General features: G+C 41.9%; 2 protein-coding genes across 2 annotated transcripts; one reads left to right on the top strand and one right to left on the bottom strand.

The window, feature by feature from the left end:
- Window positions 1-755: 755 nt before the first annotated feature.
- On the top strand, window positions 756-4,663 carry amigo1 (adhesion molecule with Ig-like domain 1). The gene is made up of 2 exons (XM_086034990.1): window positions 756-869; window positions 3,018-4,663. The coding sequence occupies exon 2, from the start codon at window positions 3,134-3,136 to the stop codon at window positions 4,628-4,630; it is 1,497 nt and encodes a 498-aa protein (XP_085891116.1). The 5' UTR covers window positions 756-869; window positions 3,018-3,133; the 3' UTR covers window positions 4,631-4,663.
- A 7,432-nt stretch (window positions 4,664-12,095) lies between these two features.
- On the bottom strand, window positions 12,096-23,250 carry sypl2b (synaptophysin-like 2b). The gene is made up of 6 exons (XM_086035039.1): window positions 22,824-23,250; window positions 22,630-22,707; window positions 20,584-20,702; window positions 19,080-19,284; window positions 15,486-15,677; window positions 12,096-13,315 (listed from the first exon to the last, which is right to left on the bottom strand). Exons 1-6 carry the CDS (start codon window positions 22,839-22,841, stop codon window positions 13,190-13,192), a joined length of 738 nt encoding a protein of 245 aa, XP_085891165.1. The 5' UTR covers window positions 22,842-23,250; the 3' UTR covers window positions 12,096-13,189.
- Between the last annotated feature and the right edge of the window lie 1,591 nt (window positions 23,251-24,841).

Here is a 24,841-nt window from a genome sequence, read left to right as displayed (position 1 = left end):
AAAACAAACAAACAAAGGTTTCAACATCGCAATCAAGTAGCCGACACTGTGCTAAAGCTAATGCAAACAATATTGCCGTCTTGGTCAAGTTCAACAGCTGTAAAACACTAAAGAAAGAAAGTCAAAACACGCCGTACCCTCACTCACGGTTCTCCATGCTTGGTCGACGGAGGACGGACCGGCAAAAAAAGGGTCAAGTGCCCAGATCTGAAGATTACGTGCCTATGAGTATTAGGCATCAAGTTCTGTTGCTTAAATGTTGATAACAATTAGCACAGAGCTATTTGGTAGCCCATCTATAGTGTTTTGCATAGTTTGCTAGCTTTAAGTTCACGGCTAATTCCAAAGCAATGTCGTGTGGTTGTTGTAATTACACAAAGTGTAATTCTCTTTGAGTATTGTTACGATACGATGTGTCATTAATACATTCGTTATAATACAATACGGTCATGCAGTACAATACTATTGTACTGAATAATTTAGAAAGTCAGTAAGAACACTTTTTAATTTTGTGCATAAGTAAAAAAAGACACTAATGGAGTTGAATCGGTACTCCCGTTTGTACTTTTTTTTTTTTTTTATAACAAGTGTACTTCTACCACAGTGTGAGTATTTTACCACCGCCGCGTGTTTAGTTCGTTACAAAAGGCTGGCGGGCAAATGGCGTGTGAGCAACTGCGCATGCTCCGTGCATCCTCATCCTCCTCATCCTCAGTCTTGCTGCTCGGACTTCCTTTGGCGCAAAAGCGTCATAAGCCAGCACCGCAGCGGCACAATAACATTGGCGAGGGTATCTCGTGAGGGGTGGAGGGGGGGCATCTGCATCCTACGACAGCAGGCGAGGGGGGGGGGGGGCTTCAAAGATGAAGGTAAGCGTCTCCATCACGCTTGTTTTCTTCCTCAACGGAAGCTCTCACGAGGATGCAGCACAAATTCAATATATGTATGTTGAGGGTAAAAGGTGTGTGTGTATGGGGGGGGGGGGGGGGATTCTTCGAAGCCTAAATAATGAACGACGGATGTGCGAGATGAAGCACGTGACGTGATGCGCTTTCAATGGAAGGACAAGATGAATGGAGGACGCGGTTTTCTCCCAAGGAGCATTGGCAAGACCACAGTGCAGTCAGGAGACTTACATATAAACGTTGCCTTAAAACCTGCTGCTTTTTTTTTTTTTTTTCAAACAATCCAAAATCTGATTTCTTTTACTCGTTTTTATGATTTAGCTTTATATGTTTTTAAAAGCGGATGCTTTTATTTATACAGCTCAGTCAACAACAGTTCACTTTTTGAGACTTTTCATTATTATCATATACTGTTTGTCAAATCCTTGCTTTGTTTACGCAACCCTTATACAGTTACTTAGGTACCTGAAAAAATGTATATATCTGAATGAATCTCTAATTAAAAAAAAAACAACAACACTATTTGAATACTAATTTGATTTTAGTATTACTCAAATTAAATTACAGTTAGTGGGATGTAAATAATGTTCATTTTTGCTGGAGGCTAGGGGTGGGCGATTTGGGCAAAAAAAAAAAAAAAAAAATCTCGATATTTTTTCCACAAACTCAGTAACGATAATTTGACGATATTCAACAAAAAATATTCCAAATCTGCACTTGATTCACAGAACAATTATGGATTGACAGCATTTGCTATGTTCACAGGTATTGTTTATATTTTTGAGGTTTTTCTGAGCGTGTGTGCTTAGCTTTTGTTTAGCGTGCTTGTGGAGTCGTAAAGTTTTCTTCGGAATCCATATGGCTCGCGGTGGAACAGAATTGCTCTTCACGGTGACCGTTTTGGCACATCTAACGATGTTATTCCCACCGACCTCAATCTTGTCAACCCAAATCATTTACAGACTCGGGACGTGGATTTGCGCCTTGCTATTATTAGCGTACCCGCTGAGATGGGACAATCCTCCATATTTGAAACACGTTTGCTCAGCTGCTAACAGAGTCACGTGACTGGGCCCTGCCCGCCGATTTGCCGAATGAGGATTTCATCACTTCCTCCTACTTTGTGGCCATCGACGGACTCGTTCTTCATTCCTTTTCGGGGCAGTCTAAATACGCGATAATGTGAAATTGCACATCGTGATAGCAACGTTGACGATATCGATGACGATATATATCGCCCGCCGCTACTCGAGGCTACATGCTAGTAAAACACATCAAGAACTAATTATTTTACATCAAATCACGTTCCAAAATTATTAGCATCCCAGATGTTAATACTTTGCACCACCTTTTTCCGACAAAACAGCACTTAATCTTCTGCTACAATGTTTCACAAGATGGGAGGATACAGAAAGCGGGATCGTCTACCATTCCTCTTTGCACAATCTCTCTGATGGTTCTTCTCTTCTGCACTCTTCTGCGCTCTTTTGTCCCTGCCACAGGTTTTCAATGGGGTTGAGGTCTGGGGACTGAGATGGCCAAAAACAGTTTGGTTAAAAACAACACAATTTTGGGTCAAAAATGGACCGATCCACTAATTGGGTCAATTTGATCCACTTTCTCGCATTGTTTTGTACACAACAGCCCAATTTTTTTAGGTTATTTTGCAAAAAACTACCATTTTTCTTTGATTTATTTTTTTACTTGGGTTAGGATTTATTGACCCAACTAGTGGATGGGTCCATTTTTGACCCAGAATTTGGTTATTTTTACCCCAACTGTTTTTAGAACGTGTCTCTGTGGAACCTGTCTATTACTACAATTTGCATGAGAGTGTGTTTATGCAATAAAATTAAATTCATTTTTAGGCTTTTAACACAACTTTACCAGCGGCGCCAATAATTATGGAGGGCACTGTATGTGTCCGGCCATACAGGTAGGTGGGTAGTTATTGTTTCGTGTTGTTCTTATTATTTTTGTTAGGGTCAAATTTAAAAAAAAAAAGTTTTGTGATTAAAAATGTAACACTAGATAGAAAATGTCGTCCAATTTTGGAGTGAACCTCTGGACACGAGCAGAGGGAATACTGAAGGTATTCTGTTTGTTTTTCAGCCCCACTAAGCAATGTCCCAGACTTCTCCAAGGAGTGTTTTCTGCGATTGAGACCACAGCCCAGTTCTCCGGTGTAGGAATCAATCTGCGGCCAGCCAGCCAGCCAGCCAGCCAGCATGTCGCATCCGTCCAAGAGAAAATGTCCGCCCCGGAGCGACTGCTTGGAACGGGCCCTGGCTCTGGCCGTGTGCCTGGGCTACCTGTGGCCTCCCGTCGGGGCGTCGGCGGCGCCCTGCATCTGCGCCTCCAACATCCTGAGCTGCTCCAAGATGAACCTGAGCAGCATACCGACGGGGCTGCCGCTCTACACGGCCGTCCTGGATCTCAGCTACAATGACATCGCGAGGCTGAAGTCGGAGTGGACCCCGGTGAAGCTCCCAAAACTTCGCAACTTGCTCCTGAGCCACAACGGTCTGCTCTTCCTGTCGTCCGAGGCCTTTGTGAACGTGAAGCATCTGCGCTACCTGGACCTGTCCTCCAACGGCCTGCAGCAGCTGGACGAGTTTGTCTTTGAGCCGCTGGTCAACCTGGAGGTTCTCCTGCTGTACAACAACAAAATCACCCAGATCGACCACTCGGCCTTCGTCGCCACGCTCAACCTCCAGAAGCTCTACCTGAGCCACAACCAAATCTCCAGATTCCCCGTGGAGCTCATCCGAGAGAAGTCCCGTCTGGAGAAGCTCAGTCTGCTGGACGTGTCGTCCAACAGGATCAAGAAGCTTCCTCTCGACGAAATGCGAACGTTGCCCGCCTGGTTGAAAAACGGCCTCTATTTCCACAACAACCCGCTGCCGTGTCACTGTGACCTCTACACGCTGGTCGCCCACTGGCAGCTGCGCAAGCTCAACTCCGTCGTGGACTTCGGAGACGACTTCACTTGCGTCCTGCCGGGCCCGCTGAAGATCCGGGCGGATGTGTTCGACTTGAGCGGCGACAGCATGAACTGTAGCACCTTCAAGGAGGCGGAAGAGGAAGCCTTTCTGGAGCAAACGCTGATCCTGGGCTGCGACACCAAGCACAGGAACATGCTCAAGACCTGGACGCTTCCCGGTCCCTCTGCGCTGGTTCCCGACGGAAACCAGACGGCCAAAGTCATGGCGGACGGCAGCCTCCGAGTCAGTCCGGTCCGGTCCGAGGACTCTGGCACCTACACCTGCTTCGCCACCAGCGAGGCCTTCAACGAGACCATCTATGTGGTGCTGAAGGTGCACAACTTCACCATGCACGGCGGCGGCGAGACCCTCAACACGGCGTACACCACCTTGGTGGGCTGCCTGGCCAGCGTGGTCCTGGTTCTGGTCTACCTCTACCTGACGCCATGCCGCTGCTTCTGCTGCCCCGGCAAGGGAAAAGCCCGGGGCGACGACAGCATCCGCTCGTCCGTGCTCAGCGTGACGCCCACCCACGGGGGGGACCCCTCGGCGCTCAACAGGCACGTGGTCTTCACCGACGCCAAGGAGGCGCGGGGCCAGAACGGCAAGCTGAACCCCAACGGAGACCAGGATGACCAGGAGGCGGACGCGGAGGCTCGCTCGCTGATGAAAGGAACCAGGAAGAAATCCGTGGCGGAGTCCATCAGCTCCGTCTTCTCGGACACTCCCATGATGGTCTGAGGGAGGACAAAGATGAGGACGGGGCGGGGGGGGGGGGGGGGGGACAACAAAGCAGGACTCTTTTATTTTATTTTCTTTTTCTTTTTTTCTTTCCAGCATTCTAATGTGTAGCACTTATTGATTGACATACTGTGAAGGAACAAGAAGTGGACGTCTCGGGATGCGGTTGAGACGACTGGACTCTTCGGTTGTTGCAAAAACCACCAAAACCTGAATGGAGGCAACCGGACTCTTCAGGGTCAACGACCCAGAAGAGTCCGGTTGCCAAAGTTGAACTCCGGCGGGTGACCATGACCCGGATGCCTGAGGATCTGCACAGACGCTCAGGTCAGGATGTGATAGATGATATTATGCCAATGTTTGCAATCGCTTCTCGCCTAGAACATATAGTAGCATCGGTACAGTGTTCCCCCCCCCGGCCCGGCCGCAGATAGCAAAAATCCAAGTCACTCACCCCACCCCAAAACCCGCCGCTTGAGTTAAGTGCGGGAAAAAAAGGATACAGATTGTTGCCGATGCACTTTCAGACGCTTATTGAACATTACAAATAGTTTAAGCACATAAATACAAAATGAAAAGACTCACAAGGAGCATGAAGCTGACACTGAGCTAAACGCAGAGTAAACGGCTAACCGGAGTTCTTTCGAGGCGCAGGTCAACACGCACAATTGAATACATATCTCGATACCGTATATTGGGTGCGATACGATCCAAGGAAGGTACGTTGCAATTCAAGTGGAACCGTTCAGTTGGAATCGATGCACTCACGTTTGAAATCAAAACCGATTTTCCATTTTCCGATTCAAATCAACTCATGTTCATACACACAGTATGTTTATTAAAACCCTTTATAGGGCAAGTGACTATTTTTGGTCATTCCCGCACCCTTTGCAAATGGTCACCCTCTTGTACCTCAGTGAGGTCAAGAACCACGTGGTCCTCACTCAACCATACAAAAGTGATCACCCCACATCACAGATCACATGGCTGTGATCAGAATTATTAGATATTTATTTTTAGATTTATTGTAACTCTGGATATATCCCCCAATAACACTCTAACGTTTTTTTTTTTTTTTTTTTTAAATTTCATAGTATTTCAATGAGTGCCCTATAAAAGCTCAAAACAGATATTAGGGGGCTGGAATGGATTAATGGCATTTCAATTCATTCCAATGAGGATCATTGATTTGATACATAAGTGAATTGAGTGACAAGCCTGGTCATGGAACAAATTCAACTCAGAACGCAAGGAACCACTGTACTTGCCTGCACGAGATGGCAGCAGAGCACTACGTGAAGCTCCTTAACATACTTCAACATAGTTTCATTGCACCAAGATGCCGCAAGATAGCGCCAAACCATACTTAATTAGAGAGAGATTTGACCTGTACACAAAAACAGCAAATAGAGGATTGGTTCAACGCCCAAATCCATCAATCTGTGAATTTGCAAGTAGCAAATTGTGAATACACGGGGGAACACTGTATGTTTAATCAAGTACGAGGGACAGATTGGCTCCATAAGAGAGGCAGGAATAGGTGTTGAGGCTGGATTTGCATTGCACGCGTCAAGTGACACCAATCTTGCTCTCAAGTGACCATTAGCATGTGCGCCATGGTAGCCTTGAGGGAAAAAAAAAACAGAAATCGGATAGCTTCAGACTGGGAATCTGATAGGTGTGGGATATCTGCCAATGGGGATATACCGCATCAATGCCAACTCGTCGTCAATACACGTACATCGGTGACATACTATATGCCTGCGTCTGCACAAAATGTTGAAAATTAAAAATGATGTAAATATGCTACATTAGAGGTGCACAGTATAGGACATGAAATATAATGTTGTATGATACATTAAAGGTGTATGGAACATTAAATATGGTCGAAATAGCTACATTGGCGGTTTGTGGAACATTAAATATGCAAATACAGTGGTGCCTTGAGATACAATGACCCGATTTATGAGTTTTTTTTGTTTTTTTTTAGGTCTGAGCCATCGTTGGTAGCGCGCTACAACCACACAACGTTGCCTTCCGCTAGCTTAATGCTAACACACAATGCAAAACATCATAAACGGGCTAGCGAATAGTCATGGTGTTATAACCCTTTCGGCAAAGGACATTGGAACAGAAATTGTGCATCAATACATGTAGACTGATAATATAACAATACACACGGACATGTTTCCATTAGCCTCTGCGAAGAACGGCGAACATTGTGGCAGTCATTTACAGTAGTTGTGAAAGTCTCGTTTGTGTCTTCATGACTATATTCTACTGCCCTCTGGTGGCCAAGTCGCAGACAACAGAAGCGGTCGCAATGAATTAATCATGATGTACAAACTGTATTACTTTATGTTTCTATAGTAAATATTATAAAGTGATATTTTCCTTTATTCCATGACACACAATTGTATTGGGTTAGGGAGGCTGGAACAGATGAATGACTTTTCTTTCATTCGGTTCAATGCCAAAAGATGATTTGAGATGAGTGTTTGAATGGAATTAATTGGATTTGTATCTCAAGGTGCCACTGTATGCTACATTAGAGATGTGTCGATCATTAAATGAGGACAATAAAGTGTAGTCATGTGGAAATCTCCTCATTTAAATCAGTGGAGGCGAAGAGGCAGCCCAGGTCACCTAAATGATGTATAATGTTTGTATTATTTATGTATTATCGTTTACTTCCGTGTTGTCATTGCCTGGTGTTGACGCTTGTGTGCTACTTGTGTGTTGTTTTCGTGTGGATGTGGAAACAGTCCTATGGAATATGGGCATTAAGTGAGAATTGGGCCATTGGACCTGCAATGTAAATCCAGCCTAAGTGGATCCATCAGACATTTTACAGAGACAAGTGTAGCATCGACATAAGGTCATGGAGAGCCAAAAGATAGCTGACCTATCATTTTGTAGTCATGCATAGAGTCATTGTTCATACATTTTACTCTGTATAACTACGCTTTGTAAGCCTTAGTGACTAAAACAAGACATAACCTCCAGCAAATAAATATTGAATGCAGGGAAGCACTTTGTCTGACTTGTGATATGAACATATTTCGCGCGGATGGTTCTGAAAGGAAATCACCATTCACGTTGTTGAAGAAGCAATGAATCCGGAGGTGTTCACTAATTAATTCGACATGCTGTGAACAAAAAACTACTGCATTCAATCCAGTGAAAGTAAGACATTTCAAACGGACAGAAACACGTTCACCTGGGAATCAATTCATGCTACATTGCAGGCTTCAAGAAGTTCACTGACGCTGCGGAAACTCTTTGCAGACCGTGGTTGTTGTACACTGTTAAAAAACAAAAGACAGGAAAAGCCTACTAGGACATCTGAGCTTTAATTGGGGTTAATCAGAGGCGTAAGTTGCGGCAGGTGTGTGCAGACTCTTATTTTACATGAGTTTGAAAGCGACTGGTTAATTCCGAACACAGCCATGTCTTCCCTTAAGAGAATGTGCAGACTTGTGCAAGCACATTATCTCAGTTGTTTATTTTTACTTCCTATCTCAAAAAGATTGCACCGGCCAATAACAAATTTTAATCAGAGATGGCTTCATGCGTCCTTAAACAGACTTTTGACATGGATTGCTAAAATGTATTTTTTTCTATGACATCAAGTTTTTGAGATATTTTCACTTTTTTAAGTTTGACCTATAAAAGCTGGCACAATACGGAGTTTACCATGAGTTGGAATTTATAGCTATGACGTCACATTTAAAGCGGAAGTCAACGCAAACATATTTTTTTCAAGAATATGTTTTATGCAAGCCCATTAGTTGAAACAGGGCATTCTGATAAATATTGCGTTTGTGGAATAAGTGTTAATCCACTCGTTTTCAGCCATCTCTGGGGGCGGCCATTTTGTCTTCTGTCGACTGAAAATGACATCACAACTGCTCACAACGACCAATCACAGCTGACCCGTTCTCTGAATCTGAGCCGTGATTGGTCGTCTAGAGATGGCTAAAAACAAGTGCATTTTGCTACTTAAGAAACGCAAAATTAATCAGAATGCTATGTTTCAACTAGTGGGCCTGCTGGGAACATATTCTTGAAAAAAAAATGCTTGGGTTGACTTCCGCTTTAAGGAAAAGGGTAATGCCGTCTGTTGCTGAACCTAACCCTACATTCATAAATATGACTAAATACAGCATATTCCTAGATCGCATGTCATTTTATTGTAATTATACTATCATTATTATGAAAGCCTGAAGTGCTAGAGTAAAACATGAGGGCAGATTCAGAATCACAGGGGGAAAATACATCTAGAAATTGCATCTCTGATTAAAATAATTTTGTAAAAAATTGTTGACCAGTATTTTTTTTCCAAAGCCAGTTGCAGAGTTTGTCATATTAATAGTGAAAAACATATATATATATTGGTCTCATTTTGTTTTTACATCGCACGTGTAGACTTTTTAGAGCCACTCTATATGCCCCGACATTGGTTGGCGAGCAATCCAGTACGTCATCTTAAAGTACATTTCTTGCTTTAAGAACGAACATGTGTGGGTTTTCCAGCCTCCCAAAAGGGCATCGTGCTCATTTCCCGGATGAGTGGCCGCTGAATCGAGACAATTGGCGTGGCCTGAGACAGTAGCTTTCTGATAGTGGTGTTGTAGTGTGACTCATGACAAAAAGACACATCGAGATACGGCGGCAAAGTCTTTAATGACTCACACGCTCACGGCTCAGTTCCATTTTGTCCGTGTTGATTCCGAGAGCATCGATGATGTACTCGGATGATGTATATACATGTAATGCTAAATCTAGAGAGAGAAAGAGAGAGACACTATGGATTGGTCTCCCGCTTCATGTCAATCAGGGCACATCAAGATTCACGTGCTTGTAAAAATTGGTGAGATTTTTGATTGACGCCGCTGCGGGGGAGATGCTAACGGCAGAGGCTTGTTAAGAATCATTAGCTGGCTAATTTACAGAGCTGGGCAGTCCGTCCCTGGGCCGGACCGGTCGGACCCTCCGGCCCGGCCGGATGCCCATTTTTGGGGCAGGGGGTGGGTGCTGACAAAATTTTTTAAAATGGCTGGACTAAGCATGGCCGGAAGTGGATTTGAGTCCGGCCCCCTAATCGGTCCTCATGCGTTTGAGTGGTCACGAGGCGGCCAAGTTTAGTCTCAGCCTACTCGGTGAAAGGCTTCTTTTAAGGCTTCTTTCTACTCCCGCGTCCCGCATATAAATTCCTCTAAAACACCAAATGCAACGTTATTGCACTTTTAATGTACGTAGAAAATGTAGAGAACTGGATTAAAAAAACGTTTAAAACACTGTTAATATGCCGTTTAAGCATCTAATTCAGATTATTCACGTACCGTTAGAGGGAGCTCACACACCACTTCTACACTTTGAGAGTCACTTGTATCATATATTAACTGAAACGATACCAATTTGTGAGGGGAAAAAAGTCCCAAATATGTTGCACTCTGGCAGCGTAGTCCCTCTAAATGTGCTTTGAGGATAAAATTGGCGGAATATTCCAGGCACAGTACTGCGTGGGTGAGAATAGGAAGCCCAACTCGCCAGGATCATATAATGTGGCAGCTCCGGTGTCGGAACTAACACCTTTAGCAGATTCACGGACAATTAAGCAGTCTGTGTCCCCAACTGCGCGGAGCGTATCGATGACGTCAAGGACAGAGATACTGAAAATAAAATGTTACGATGAATGTTTTACCCTCAAATTGTATTCTATTTTCTGGGACGAAATATAGTCTTCTTAAAATGTACTACACTGCTCTTTGTTTGCTATAAAGAGCGATGCACGAGTATACAAACTCCCATTTAGCACTTGTTGGCAACTTTGTCTTCACTCTGCGGTCCAGCTCACCCCAAACCATCTTTATTGGATTCAAACTATGTTTTCATTTCACCTTTTTTTTTTGTGAACTTAGTGAATCATCTCAGTGCCTGTACTGTAATTGATAAGAACATATGAGATTTCACATCTTTGTGATTAAAAGCGCTCCTAATGTCACTCTCTACTTCCTCCTCCTTGACTGACATTGACAGCAGTGCTACTTCTACCGAGTACCAGTGGCACACTTTTGCTACTGGCAAGAAAATCTGACTCTTGCTGTTATGTACTCTGTGTCACTGTGAAAGACTTTTTTTTACTCTCTTTCCATCTTCTTCACACCACTGTGGTAACTTTCATTTTTTTCACAACTGCACCAACAAATTTGTTGTGCTACCGTCTTCCTGACTCACATCTGCACATACGCAGAGGATGGAAAAGTTGTACGAGGGTGAGCATTCCAAACAATCACGATAAATTAAGCATTTTGTTTTCAAACGTGATTCACTAAAGGCTAGACCAAAACAATAATTGCTTTAAATCACAGAAAACTAATAACTTTTCACAAGACATTTGGAGGCGACGATAGTTAATTGCCCGTTTGCGTAATGGTAAATAGACTAATAAGCAGTGGCGGTAGTAGTAGTAGTAGTAGTAGTAGTAGTAGTAGTATTGGTACTAGTAACAGTGGTGGCTCTAGTAGTGGTTGTTGTACTACGAGTAGTCAAAGATAGGCATTCCGAGCCAGGGACAGAACAGTTCATCCATCCGTGAACGGACGCCCATTTTGTGGACGAACGAATGGAGGACAGAAGTCTTTTAGAAAGGACGGACTAAGCAAGGACGGAAGTAAGTTTTCGTCTGCCCGTCTATTCGTCCCTAACCGGGTTAAGTACCGAGTGTTGTGTTTTTAAAAAAAAGCCAGACCAGTGTTCTCTTCTGTGATACCAAGGAGCCGCCTTTATTGATTGACAGCACAACACTTCATGTGCGCTCCATGCAGTACCATTGCACAGGCATACTCTGCCCTCTAGTGGTTCAACACATGTAATACCATGGATTATGGACCCCATTTCACTGATTGACAGCAACACAACGAGTCGTGATTGTTATCCGGGATAATTGGGCGTAGAAAAAAGGTGGATAGCAATTTTCTTTTGTTAACTATTAACATTTAGCACATAACTTTGCATGCAAAGTATGTATTTGTGTGTTGGTCGCAGTTTGTAGTGGGAAACGCTAACGGAAGCCCGTTTAAAATCATCAGTGGACCGGCCCATAGGCAGGTACTATTTTTTCCGTCCGGATAAATTGGCGAATACACGGATGGTGGAAAGGTAAGGCAATAAATGGACCGCAATTTTTTTTTTTTTTGTAAAATGCCCAGCTCTGCTGCTACAAGTAGTGGGTGCATCAGAAGCAATGATGGCATTGTCCGGTAACTAGTACTTTTGGTGACATAAAATTCATACTAGTAATGAGCATGGAGTGCTTCACTAGTAGTACAAGTATAACACAGATGTCAACTAGTTTACAGGTTTTGCCTCACTAGTAACATATTTGTTTATAGTACACCAGTCATTTCTACTAGTGTGCAGAAATGTCAGACAGTAGCGGAAAATCAGCACTTGGTTCTCCTTGTGCGTTGTTCTACAAACATTCACTTTATTGAATAAGCAGATATTTACAATAAACAAATGTTTTCTGCAGAATGTAGCCAGTACAAAGCCACGTAACAATATGAAGTGCACAGTCCATTTTGTAACAAAGTGGGTTTTATTAGCTTTAGCCATTGAAATATTACTGGACCTTCATGATGACGACAAGGCTTCTTTTCACGTCAACAATATTCAAGACCAAAAGATGAGAAAAGTCATCTGGCACAGTTTAATGTGTAAACAAATGTTAAAAAAAAAATCACAATCTCAAGACTTAAATGAATAAACAAGAATCATGAGAATAGCCAAGTCATGTGATGCAGGATGACAGAGAGGGAAAATACAATAAATAAAAGGAAAAAAAAAAAAAAAAAAACACACTTCAATCTAATTTTAGTAACCAAATCGAAAACTGTTTTACTCAAATTCCTTCATTCAAGGATTGAACAGGGAAAAATAATTCTTAAAAAACTGTTTTTATCCATTTGAGCAATTCAAGTGCAGCGCCAATATTATTATTACTATGAATTACTATTACTATTAGAGCCCCCACCTACACAAGCATACAAAATAAGGGCCTCTGTGATTCTAGCTGTTGGGTTTTAAATATACAAACTAATCATCTTGAAATGTAAAACAATTTCAAAGGTTTGCATTAATTTTGGAACAGTGTAAAAGACTGCATTTACACCAAATGATTCAAATGTAATCAGTCGCGCCGCTTGGAAAGTTAGAAAAAAAAAAAACGAGCCCCTGAAATCAGTTTGAATTGGCCCGAAATTGACCTCAACCAGAAATAGGTATCCTGGACAGATTGTAAACGTTAAACTGCAATGATTTTTTTTTTGTTTTTTGTTTTGCCGACGCCGTCTAATTCGGAGGAGCACCAAAGTTTGGTCATCATGACGAGTCAAAAAACACTGGATATAGGCACTAAATGGGAATGGGGCACTTAAACTTTCAGTGTAAATGTTTAGCCACAGAACCGCATACCTTCTAATCTGCAGCCGTTCTTCAACACTTTGTCACTCATGACAGGCAGACATGCCGCTGAGACAATTACGGGATGGGGAGTTATGATGGTCGGGCACCGCCCTCAGCTTCTGCAGCGGGAGGTTCAGCCGACTTGTGGAAAGGCGTTTCCTTGTAAATGAACCAACAGTTGCCACTCCACAAGATGAAGTTAAGGAAACCAAAAATCTGCACACACAAAAAGAGATGTGGAATGAAATAAGTGTAGACTTCATTATATTTTGTTTTAATTTGGCTTTTTGTGATACGTCACAAAAAAGGATTCCGGTAAGAGAAGAAGTGTCGAATTTATTTCCATCAACAGTTACAGTTGCCCTTAGGCAACCACTTTGAACTGTTTAATCATGAACATCTCGCTTCAGTTGGTACAGTTAGCCGGTGTTTCCCAACCAGGGGTACACGTACACGTACCCCTAGGGGTTTGCAAGCACATTGCAGGGGGTACATGGAAATCTTTAATAATTTTTTTCCAAGGTGATAAGTAAATATTCTGTCATTTCATAAGACTGTCAATAAGATGGTATGTGAGCGCTAGGGCTGCATGATATTGGAAAAACATCCCGATATTGCGATATTTAATATGTACCTAAAGAAATGACATTTTTCTATCTAATGAAAGAAGTACATGTTTTTCATGCAGAAAAATAAGCAAGCTCAATGTGTTCTTAGCTAATTAATTTTAATTAGCATCTGACAGGTCAAATTCAGATAAAAGCATAAAATCTCATAAGAAAATCATTTCATGTCTTTGCGATATGCATATTGCATAGACCAGGCATATCAAGTCCGGGCCAAGGGCCAAATGTGTCCCGTGTTCAAATTTCTACCGGCCCGCAACCTCTGGCCTAAAATGAATAGAGAGGCCCGTCAGTAGTGTTGACCACAAGACAAAATACACGTTAAAAAAAAAGAAGAAGAAAGAAAAAGCTGTTTTATATTTTACCACCAGATGGCAGCAGACCTGTGGCTGCACTCTCAGGTGCTTTCGGACATACGCTCCGAGCATGCTCTGCCTCTCCGAAAACACCACTCAAAGTCGTGTTAGGTGTCAAGAGTGAACACCTTTGTGCATGACCTTCTGTGTGGCCCTTTCCAGCCCATTTGAGAAATAGAGACTGTAGCGAAGAAAAATAAAGTTGACTGAGAGTGCCGTTGCTTCGAGGACAAGTGGAAATTGGCATATTTTTCACTGAAATACAAAACAACTGTGTCTGCCAAGTTTGCTACGAGACTGTGGCTGTTTTCAAGAAATTCAATATCAAGAGTCACTACCAGACGAAACATGCAAACTACGACAAGGTGAAAATTTTAAGCAGCTTGAAGCCCAATGGTTGGCCCCCACGTATTTTCACCTTACCAACCCTCTCTTCAAAAAGTTTGGACACCCTTGGAATAGACCATAATCGTGATATCGATATTTTTTCGATATATTGTGCAGACCTAGTGAGCGCTACAGCTTACTATACTTAGGAGACAATAACCAATGACACGTCCACGCCAAAATCACAACAGCTGCATGTCAGCCTGTCAGTGACTCGTTAAAAGCGGCAATGACCGATGAAAGGAAAGTAAAACTGCTATAGTGGGTCTGAATATTATGAAGGAGACTTATTCAAAGGAGGTCCCATTTTTTTGGTGGTTAAATAAAAGACAAAATAAGACAATGCCTTAGAATGAAATGTTACAAATTGGGGGGGATAACATAAAATGATTTTCATTTGATAATTAGTTGGATTACATTCTACTTTTGAATCATGACACGTATGATTGAGGTTGTATTCACTGCATGACAAAAAGTTTTGGGGGTACACAAGACAAAAAAGGGTGGGAACCACTGCAGTAAGGGAACAGCATGCACAAAAAAAAAAGAAAAAGAAAAAAAAAAGCTTATATTTGTATGGACACGGACTGATTTAACACATTTAAAAATGAAACATGAACATCATATTTATTTCTTTTTAGGAAAGGGGAGCCTCAATAGTTGCAGCCAATTTCTGCTGATGGTCTACAGAAGAAAATGGAGCAAAATTATGCTTGAAGATTGTGAGACCTCCAACGGGTCTTGCTAAAAATCAAGAATGCACGCACTGCGTACGGAACCCGCACTCCTTTTGTACGAATGGGTCACGCGCAGTCACTGTATGAGTGGCGTGCCGCAAGAGTCATACACAAGCACACTGCACTTCATATTTATGCAGCCCTCAAGACAGAAGTACGTCTGACTTTGGTCCTGTTAGTGTGGCATTAGTGTTTGTTATGTGTATTACAAATATGAACCGCATTCAAACTTTCCAAGTATTGGCGCACAATATATGGAAAGTGACGGATGCGAACTTACCACCGAGGCGTTGAGTCGGCCCATGTGAGGCGTTGCACCAGCTGTGCACTTGGTCTTGCCATCCTTGCACATGGTGATAAAAGACATAATGGTGGCCGGACTGGTTGCCCACTTCACGTCAGACAAGCCTTTGGCCCAAGCGGAGGAGGAAGCCAGCCACATAAATGCGAAGGCTGCAGTCAACAGCAGGTCCTTTTTCAAAGAAAGGGAATCATTTCGTCATTTTTGGTGGCTATCAAAAATGCCACAAACATGGGATCATAAAACGGTCTACTAAAAAACATCATATTTCAAGTATTCACAGAGTTAGACCACTATATCAAGGTAGATTTTGTTATTTTACATGCATGAAATAAGTATAAAAAATTCACTTTCGATGTTGCTGTTTACAATTTTGACTCGGTAGATAGTACACTGTACAGATTTTAAATCTTTTGAAATTCAAAGTAAATATTTGTTGCAAAGGTCTTTGCGCCTGTCTGTGATTTTTCTTTGTTTACATTTCTTTTAGCAATATTGAGGTATCACATGATCACAACAATAATCAATGATCACTAATCATTTTTGTTGCTATAATTATTTTACATTTTCATGCCGTAGCACCGTTCCTCGTTGCCGGTAAGAAGTCTCCACCTCCCCAGTTTCTGAACTGTTTCTGGACACAACAATTATACAGTAATGCCTGTAGCGATATATGAAGTATATGCACGTTGAAAGTTTAGAGATGGTCAAATTTCAAGTTTACCTGTAAATGGAGTAACACATTTTAGATTCATTCTGAAATTTCCTCCAAAGGCCCAATATCCCAAACTTTATGTGAGTAGTCAATGTACATATCGTTAACTGTGGGCCGAAACTTGGTCAATTTGAATCTTTGTTCCCAAATCAATACCATTCGTCAATCGTCACGTGGGTCTGTTATTTTTACAAATTATTTACCAATCTAGTTGAAAATGGTTTGCTCTCTTTGAAAATGCAATGGTGGCCGAACAAATATGGAGGTACAGTATAAGGATTCCACCCAACTCCAGTGTTATGCAGCTCTGGGAAAAAAGGAATGACACCCCCCCCCCCCCCCCAAAAAAATCTTTTGATCATTTTTTGCAAATAAATGATCAAAAGGATTATTTGCAGAGGTGGGCATTCGTCTATGCTTTAGTCCGTCCATGAGTTCCCGTCTATGCCCGGTCGGTCCGAGTCAGCCAAACAGCGTTGAGAATGGACTTTACCGGTACTACGTCACACGCAGGTGCCCGACTCCTGACACGTAGTCAAACACAGACAAAATAAAAAAATAAAACAGTGTTGTGTACCTTTCAGTCCCGCAGACGCAGTGACATGTGCCCCATACTGTTTTTATTTCACCGATCATCACGCCGTGCGTGCGTGTGTGTGCGTCTTTTGTTTTTATTTGACGCTTTTTTTTTTTTCTTTATTTGGCGGCGTGTCCGCTTGTGCGCCGCCTGCGTATGACGTGAAAATTATGTCCTCGACACCGACTGGCTGTTGCCGACGATGGACGGACTGGAGCCACGTGGGTCAGCCGGAAAATCCCGCCCAGAAGTTATAGACAGATAGACAATGCCCAACTCTTGATTATTTGTATTCAAAATTTGGGAGTTATGTTGTTGCTAGTCTATGGAATAAAACAAAACAGTTCATTTTATTCAAACATTCACTATAAATAGAAAGAACAGATAAATGAATAATTCCTCAGGAGTTTCAAATATTTTGTAGTATAATGATTATAATACTTCAATATATTGCATACATACAGGTATATCCCCTTTCAGTGTTTCCAACCAGAATGGAAGAGCAGCATGGTGCCATCTGCTACTAAGAAAGACCAACATTTCATTTACGCTGCTCTGCGAAGCCTCTTTCACACTGGCCATCTAAAAGCTAGCATTTTTCTAGCTTGCTTTCCTGCATGCATGAAGGTACCAATGTTTATTTTCGAACCCTAACCCCAAAAAGTATGTTGTCATAATTGCCTGTAAAAGGAATGGGGGGGGGGAAAATATATGTCATCTATTCTGGAATAAGGATGTAGCGTAAAATTGATTGGTCCCTTTCACTTAACAGGTCCTCTTTTAAATTGCGACTATAAAAAGCTTAGGATGTCTCTTTGAAAGAGGGTTTTATGGTTTCTTAATGGACCAATATGAGACTGCTTAACTTCTGCTTATTCTTGTACGAACTGCGATCCTAATGGGGAATAAGCGGTATATAAGCAGTACAGAAAAATCGACGGATGCTATTTAAAACATTACTAAAGGCTTGATTGAAATGGGTTATTATAAATACAATTTAGGGCTTAATGGGAATTCATTTCTTTATTTTTTTTTTTTAAAGTCCACCAAATCGAAGTCGGACCTGCATCACCGAGAGGCTCATGGCTAAATGTTGAGATAGTGATGGTGTAACAATACATCTATTTCATCGACGTATCAACGTCTCGACCCTACAATCCAGCTGCATCGATCAAAGCGAGAGTAGTTTACGTCACATATCGACGCAACATCATTTTTTACAAGTTATTGATCGATTTAATTGACATACTTAAGTAAATAATCCTACACTAAAAAATTCCAATACAGTTTTATTTTCTTATATAATCTTGAATGTTATTTTTAACCTACTCCTATTGGTTTTTCGCTCGTAGACAACATCTCCGGCCGGCGCTAGCGATTTACGCCAAGCAAGCGACATAGATAAGAGAGCAACATAGATCATGACACTCTGACTCTGCTTATGTGGAAACACTTTGAATTTAGCAAGAAAGGAAACTGTTTTGACAGGACAGTTGCCGTGTATAGCCTTTTCATATACCGAGTGAAATGTAAGGGGAACACAAACCTTCTATACTTTATATTTTATAGACTACATGTAAACTCAACTTTTAGGAAAACTAGTTTATCTTTTATTTATTTATTTAAACATCACTAGTAGAAAACGTCCACAGAGGTTTATAGAGCCATTAGTGTGACATCTACCGGTACTGTAATGCAGTTGTATTGAACAGGTTATGATCATTTCCATGGCCGGATATGCAGGAGTATAGCCTCTGTGCTTTTTGGACACAGAATTAGCCATTTCGGATTTTCAGCAACATTTTTTTTTTCCAAATACTGAGATCAATGCCTGCATTTATATGTTTGTTTAAGCATAATGTATACATGTCAATGTATGTATGTATGTATGTGTGTATATATATATATATATATATATATATATATATATATATATATATATATATATATATATATATATTTAAGACAGAGTTGGTGAGCTCCGTGTGCTTTTTTCTTTTCTTTTTTTTTTTTTACATACCGGTGTTAAAAAAAAGGGTATCGAGCCGTTCTTGACGCCGAAAAATCACAGTATGGTACTGGTATCGGTATCCGGTGCAACGCTAGTGTATATAAAGAGAAGACAACTAGCTGGTTCGGTTTCACTTTGTTTATGCTACAATATTAAGAGAAACTAGCTCGTTCTCATAGCAACTTCTGATGGCAGTTTTTTTTACCCTATGAGGTACCCATGACAAATTTGACCATAAGTGAGAAATGTGGTGAACCCCTAGAAACGTACCATAATTGGGCCACGACTAGATCCTCTGTACAGATGCTGGAAGCCCAAATAGATGATGAGTGACGCGGTGCTGTACAGAAACGCCAACACTCCGATGCACACATAGAACTGTGCCGACGACGCATAATCTCCAGTCAGGTAGTAGACCGAGGGCTTGGTTGCATTGGCAACACAGGTGGGAACATCATAAGGATGTTCCATCAACCTGCATAAACATGGAAAAGAAACACTGGCAAGAACGCAAACACAATTTGTATGTTTACTTTATATAGCACACATTTTATATTAGAAACATCACATGGCACATCAGTGAAATCACTAAAAAAATAAAATGTCACAAAAAGGAAAGGTCTCCTTAAAAAAGGGAAGTAAAAACAACTCTTTGCATTATGTTCTGTGTGCCCCAACTAATCTAAACATGATATTCTGATTATTATTGCATTGGTGTAATAAGAATTAAAGCGACACTTGGATGAGCTTAACATTGGCACTTATGCAATAGGTTTGCATGTAAAAATGACATCAGTACTAAAATGCCCATTTAAGGGCTTTTTTGGCGATTAGGTTTACGACAAATTGCCACCGCCCCTTTTTGGTGCGCGGCTCCTGTTATGTTTTCGGTCTCAGCTGTCTACGTCACGGGAGGGAGGCAAGCGTGGTAATATTGCTCGCTTTGTCAGTTCTGTTGTGTAAAACGGCGACCGATCGCCACCAAAATGCAAATGCACATTGCTACTCTTGTCCACTTCAACCTGTGAAAGTATTAAAGTGTTCTGCACAATAGTTTGCATTTATTGACATAAAACGTGATCTCGTCATGATCACCTCCTCAAAATCAAAAATACCGTGGCGTTTCTCCTCTTACACAGGCTGAAGCGGACAAGAGCAGGAATGCGCACACGAACCCCCGACTGGTTTTGTTTCGGACATTTAGCGACGCTAAACTCGTGTCGACGCTCGGGAGGCAGACGGCGACTGGCAGTGGGCAAACAATCAGGCAAGCATAAATCTATGTAGCTCTGCTCACTTTCACATTTCCTCATTCTCACATAAATCAGCCACGGAGAGGTTAATCCTTTTGATATGTTGAAGTGGTCATTAGTAACGATATCCACATAAATTTTGGTGTCAATTAATCAACGTTTTTGGATGTTATAAGCAAGGGTACAATGATTTCCAATGGAGAGTTTGCAAACGGTTCCTCCAGTGACTCCGACCGAACAAGGATAGAACAGTAGGGGGCGCGGCCATTCTCCTCATTAACAAGAGGCGTTATTCATGGAGTCACTTATTTCCTAATTTCTCCCAAATCTATTGATAAAATAGAAAATGACATCTCTTTTCATTTTCCTGATAAAAAAATATATAAAATGAACTTGTTAGTGAAAAGCCATCCCGGCCCCATCGTCCCTTTAAGCACATTAATTCACCCATTGCTACACAAATCTGAGCTATTATTGTTATTATAATTATAGTGGACAATGGCATGATAGTGCGTGCTTACCTAAACGGGTAGTTGAACTGTGCATGGATTTCTTGAATCTGGCTGCCAAGGCACTGGATGGTGATGCTGGTTGTACCGCTGTAGCCTCCAGTTGTGGCAAAGGCAAATATTGTGAACACCTGCAATCACACACATATTCAATGGAATATGCTGGTCATATATACAGTACATGACCAAACAATATAGAACAGATCAAATATGTTAGATAAACGCCTCAAGGTCTCATCTCATGACATGGAAAATCCACCAAAAATTATGCGCACCAAGTGCGGCAGGCCTTAGTTATAGCATTGACATCTCCCCCTGTTCTGTCCAGTCAAATCACATTTCAGCATTTTACGATTATATTGCAAATGCATCTAATCATTGAGCCCTAGTCCAGACACCCACACAAAGACTAACCGACCATGTTCTTGATGTCAAGTCAGTGGGCCACGCCCCTCCCTTAAAAAGCATGCATACAGCACTATAGCTGTTGATGTTGTGACGTGGCTTGTTTCCAACATGCAGTTATTACACTTTATAAAACCATTTTATGTCATTAGTTTGTTTCTCATGTTTTATTAAATTAGACTGACACAGTGCTACTCTTTTATTGAGAAGACAACTTTAAAATGTTTTTTGGGGTATGGTATCAGGTTAATGTCATTTCAATTAATACAATGGGGAATGTTGATTTTTTTAATATGAGTCAATAGGTCTTGGTCACGTAATAAATTAAGGTAAAGCTGTTACTGTTCGAAGCCTGCAGATTTTTTCCCAATATTTATTAAACAAATACGGATTTTTTAAATTTGTTTCCTAACCATCGTCTTTTGTGGCAAACGGTATTGGAGGGAGGTTTATCCCTATTCTTTCCAAAATTTGGGGGGTTTACAGTATATATTTTTGTTCAATCCATTTACTGTACAATTATACGCGGATTTTCACTGTTCACGGGCCGACCTGGTGATCTGAAATTCCTCCCTACCCGTCGAGACGTCGCACTAATGCCCAGTGCGCTTGTTCACGCATGCGCACAACGCCGATAAGTGTTTTCGTGGGAATTTTGTAACTTGTTTGTCCTACATGTCGTACATCCGGTTAAAAGCATTGCGTACTTACTATTTTCGTTTTTATTGAGTCATTTGACTTTTTCATTGCCTTGAAAATACTTTTGGCATGTGATTTCCGTCATAGCTTTTAAGCATTGTGTGTTTTCTTGTAGTAGCTACTAGCTTTTGAGCAGTGTTTATCTATTGACCCCATTCATCACACAGTGTATGTATACCACACTCAATTGTCTCATTCAATTGTCAGGACGTCCTATCTGCTTGTGCTTCCCTGTAAATATTTCCTTCTGGGATTTTTTTCAAGTACTACCTATGCATATAAACAAAACAAGCTGAAAGTGCACGGCAGTATTTGGGCTGTCAAATTACGCTCCGTTAGGAGGTTTCGCATGGGTAGGACGTTTTGCCAGAACATGCAGCCTGTCAAATCAGCCTCCGGATGTTTCGCGCTGAGAGGAGATTTTGGCATAACATCTGTACCTTCCCCTGCAAATGACGGTGGCCCACGGTACTCGGAAAATAAAATGTTTGCGCAAAAGAGTTTGAATACAAGCATTGCTTCTATACAAAACAAACAACAACAACTAATAATAATAACAACAACAATAATAATAACAATAATAATAATAATAATAGTTGCATGTGCTTGTTGCTAGGCAGAATTTATGCATGAGTCAAGCCCAATAGAACGCTGATTTAACAAAACGATACATAACTGTATCGGATGGATGGCATTGTGTTGTCACTCCCTTTTTAGCTTAGCGTGCTAACAGGAATTTAGCCAGCTAATTAGCGCGTGGCATCACGGAAGAAGACAACTTATTAACGTCATTCCAGCACCACTTTGCTGGTGCTTTCAGCTCATGAAATTGCTTCAAAGTCGTTTTTAAGACGAGCAACAGAATCAATTTGCGGGCTCATTTTGTCGCTAGCGAGCGAGAGTTACGGAATCACGAGACGGCTCATTGAGCCATATGGCGACGGCCAAACTTACCCATTCGAGCAACCGGATAAACGCCAACGGCTCTTTGAGGGGACCCAAATCGAATGTAAATCCAGAAGATAACACTTTCTAAAAGACGATATAGGGAGACGATTGGAAACAAGTGGAGAAGTTACTTGCTACAAAGTCACACTTTGAATGTGCGTTAGTTGGAATTAAAGTATTTGGTGTGTTGCTGTTGTTACCTGGGCAACAGATTCCATATTTTACCCAGGATATGGTTGCTGTAACTCTTTTTCTGCCGTGAATGTTGAACGCTGGTTTCGATTCGGCTCCTGTGAGCTTGTCAAAACTTTTTCCTCAACTTCAAGTCAGAGGCAAAGTGGCAAACACGTGACCCGTGACGCATGCAAAAGTTAATGTGTCAAGGCGTGAAGAATCCCACTGGAGATCTCGGCAGTAACACACGCATACAATCACATGACAAGACAAGGGCGTATTCTGACTGGATGCAGGAGCAGAAGGGCGTGTAATGCCTAGAACTCTAGTAGGATTCACTATAACGCGTTAAGAAGCCCTCTTGGAAAAATATGCGCTCATAACACGGACGTATATATGACGGTTATACGTCAATATATATTTTGTTCACCAAAGCGTACAAAAGTGTATTCAGTTGAATAACAACAAATCTGGAGACCATCTGCACACAAGTGGTGGGTGTGAGATACCTTCGAATTTGCGGGTAACTCTCAAAGAGGAAGCATGTAGTGGTCGCTTCAACCTTTTTTCTGCCACGGAACGGTTCATACAAGTCTATACCCTTCACGGCCCTGTAACTATTCCCCGTCCGGGGGTTGGGTTGGCGGGGGGTGGGAGAAACTTTCCAAATACGTCTGTTTATTTTACTCATTTGCTAGCTTGTGCATTTATTATTAGCGTTACGCGAGGGAGACAACTTGACATGCGTTAAGAGTCAGTCATAGATGGATGTAACGGAGAGAATCCGGTCACTTTTCAAAATAAAATGTTTTTTCAACTTCGGATAATAAATAAACCGGAAGTACTATACGGTTTTTTTCTACATCCTCACCCTGAATTGAGCCAAGGCACCTATTTTACACTACAAAAATGTTATGGTACCCATCCATCCATCCATTATCTGTACCGCTTCTCCTCACAAGGGTCGCGGGGCGTGCCTATCCCAGCTGTCTTTGGGCAGTAGGCGGGGGACACCCTGAACTGGTTGCCAGCCAATCGCAGGGCAAACAGAGACAAACATCCGCACTCACAATCACACCTAGGGGCAATTTAGAGTATCCAATCAACTTACCATGCATGTTTTTGGAATGTGGGAGGAAACCGGAGTGCCCGGAGAAAACCCACGCAGGCACGGGGAGAACATGCAAACTCCACACAGGGAGGCCGGAGCCGGGATCGAACCCACGACCTCTGAACTGTGAGGCGGACGTGCTAACCAGTCGAGCACCGTGCCGCCCGTTATGGTACCCCACTGAACAAAAATGTAAAAGTACGAATACTTAAAGAAAGATGAACTTGTCTCAAAAATGACTCAAAATGTTTCTTCCCCTGTCTGAAATCTAGCCACCTGTTTGGGAGTCCTATCATTATTTGTCATTATATGTGCAGAGGGGAAATCAAACCGAAAATTACGGGTGAAGCATGACTCCACTGGGATTCACACTGTGTTCAACACATCACCATTAAATGTGTCTGTTAAGGAAGGCAAACTAGTACGTCAAGATACGAGGCATGGAATGGCGGAGTTTTGTGAAAGCCTTAAAATTCAGCAAACTTGTTCCTCCACTTTTAAATTTTGGCAGCTTTATTGTTGTTGTCGCTGCCTTGGGTTGATGATTGGAACGTGTCAGACTGGTTCTGCCGCCCGGCGAGTAAACAAGAGCATAATCAAATAACTTCCAGAGAGAGCACATGATCTTCTCCTCCCTTCCTTCACAAATACTTGCATTTAACCTCGGCGCACATTTGAGGTGGTCTACACTGCAATATCAGATACCAAAAAAGGAGACTTATTACATTTATATAACTTATTAGTTAATAAATTGTCATCTGAAGCAGAGGTTATGAAGAGTTTGTTGCCCTGCCACACACAACCAAAAGTCATGCATGTTTGAGTGAACCATCTGGCCCATCGTCACATGCAGACATTTAATGGCACGAGCACACACACACACACATTCAGTGCTGCGTTTTATTTTTCAAATCAGAATTTCAGCCCAGTTAA

Source organism: Filicampus tigris, chromosome 1 (assembly GCF_054856515.1).
Source record: "Filicampus tigris isolate MCC_2025a chromosome 1, RoL_Ftig_1.0, whole genome shotgun sequence".
Taxonomy (NCBI): Eukaryota; Metazoa; Chordata; class Actinopteri; order Syngnathiformes; family Syngnathidae; genus Filicampus; species Filicampus tigris.
The sequence above is the reverse complement of the archived record's forward strand: the minus strand, read 5'-3'. Positions and strand labels throughout refer to the sequence as shown.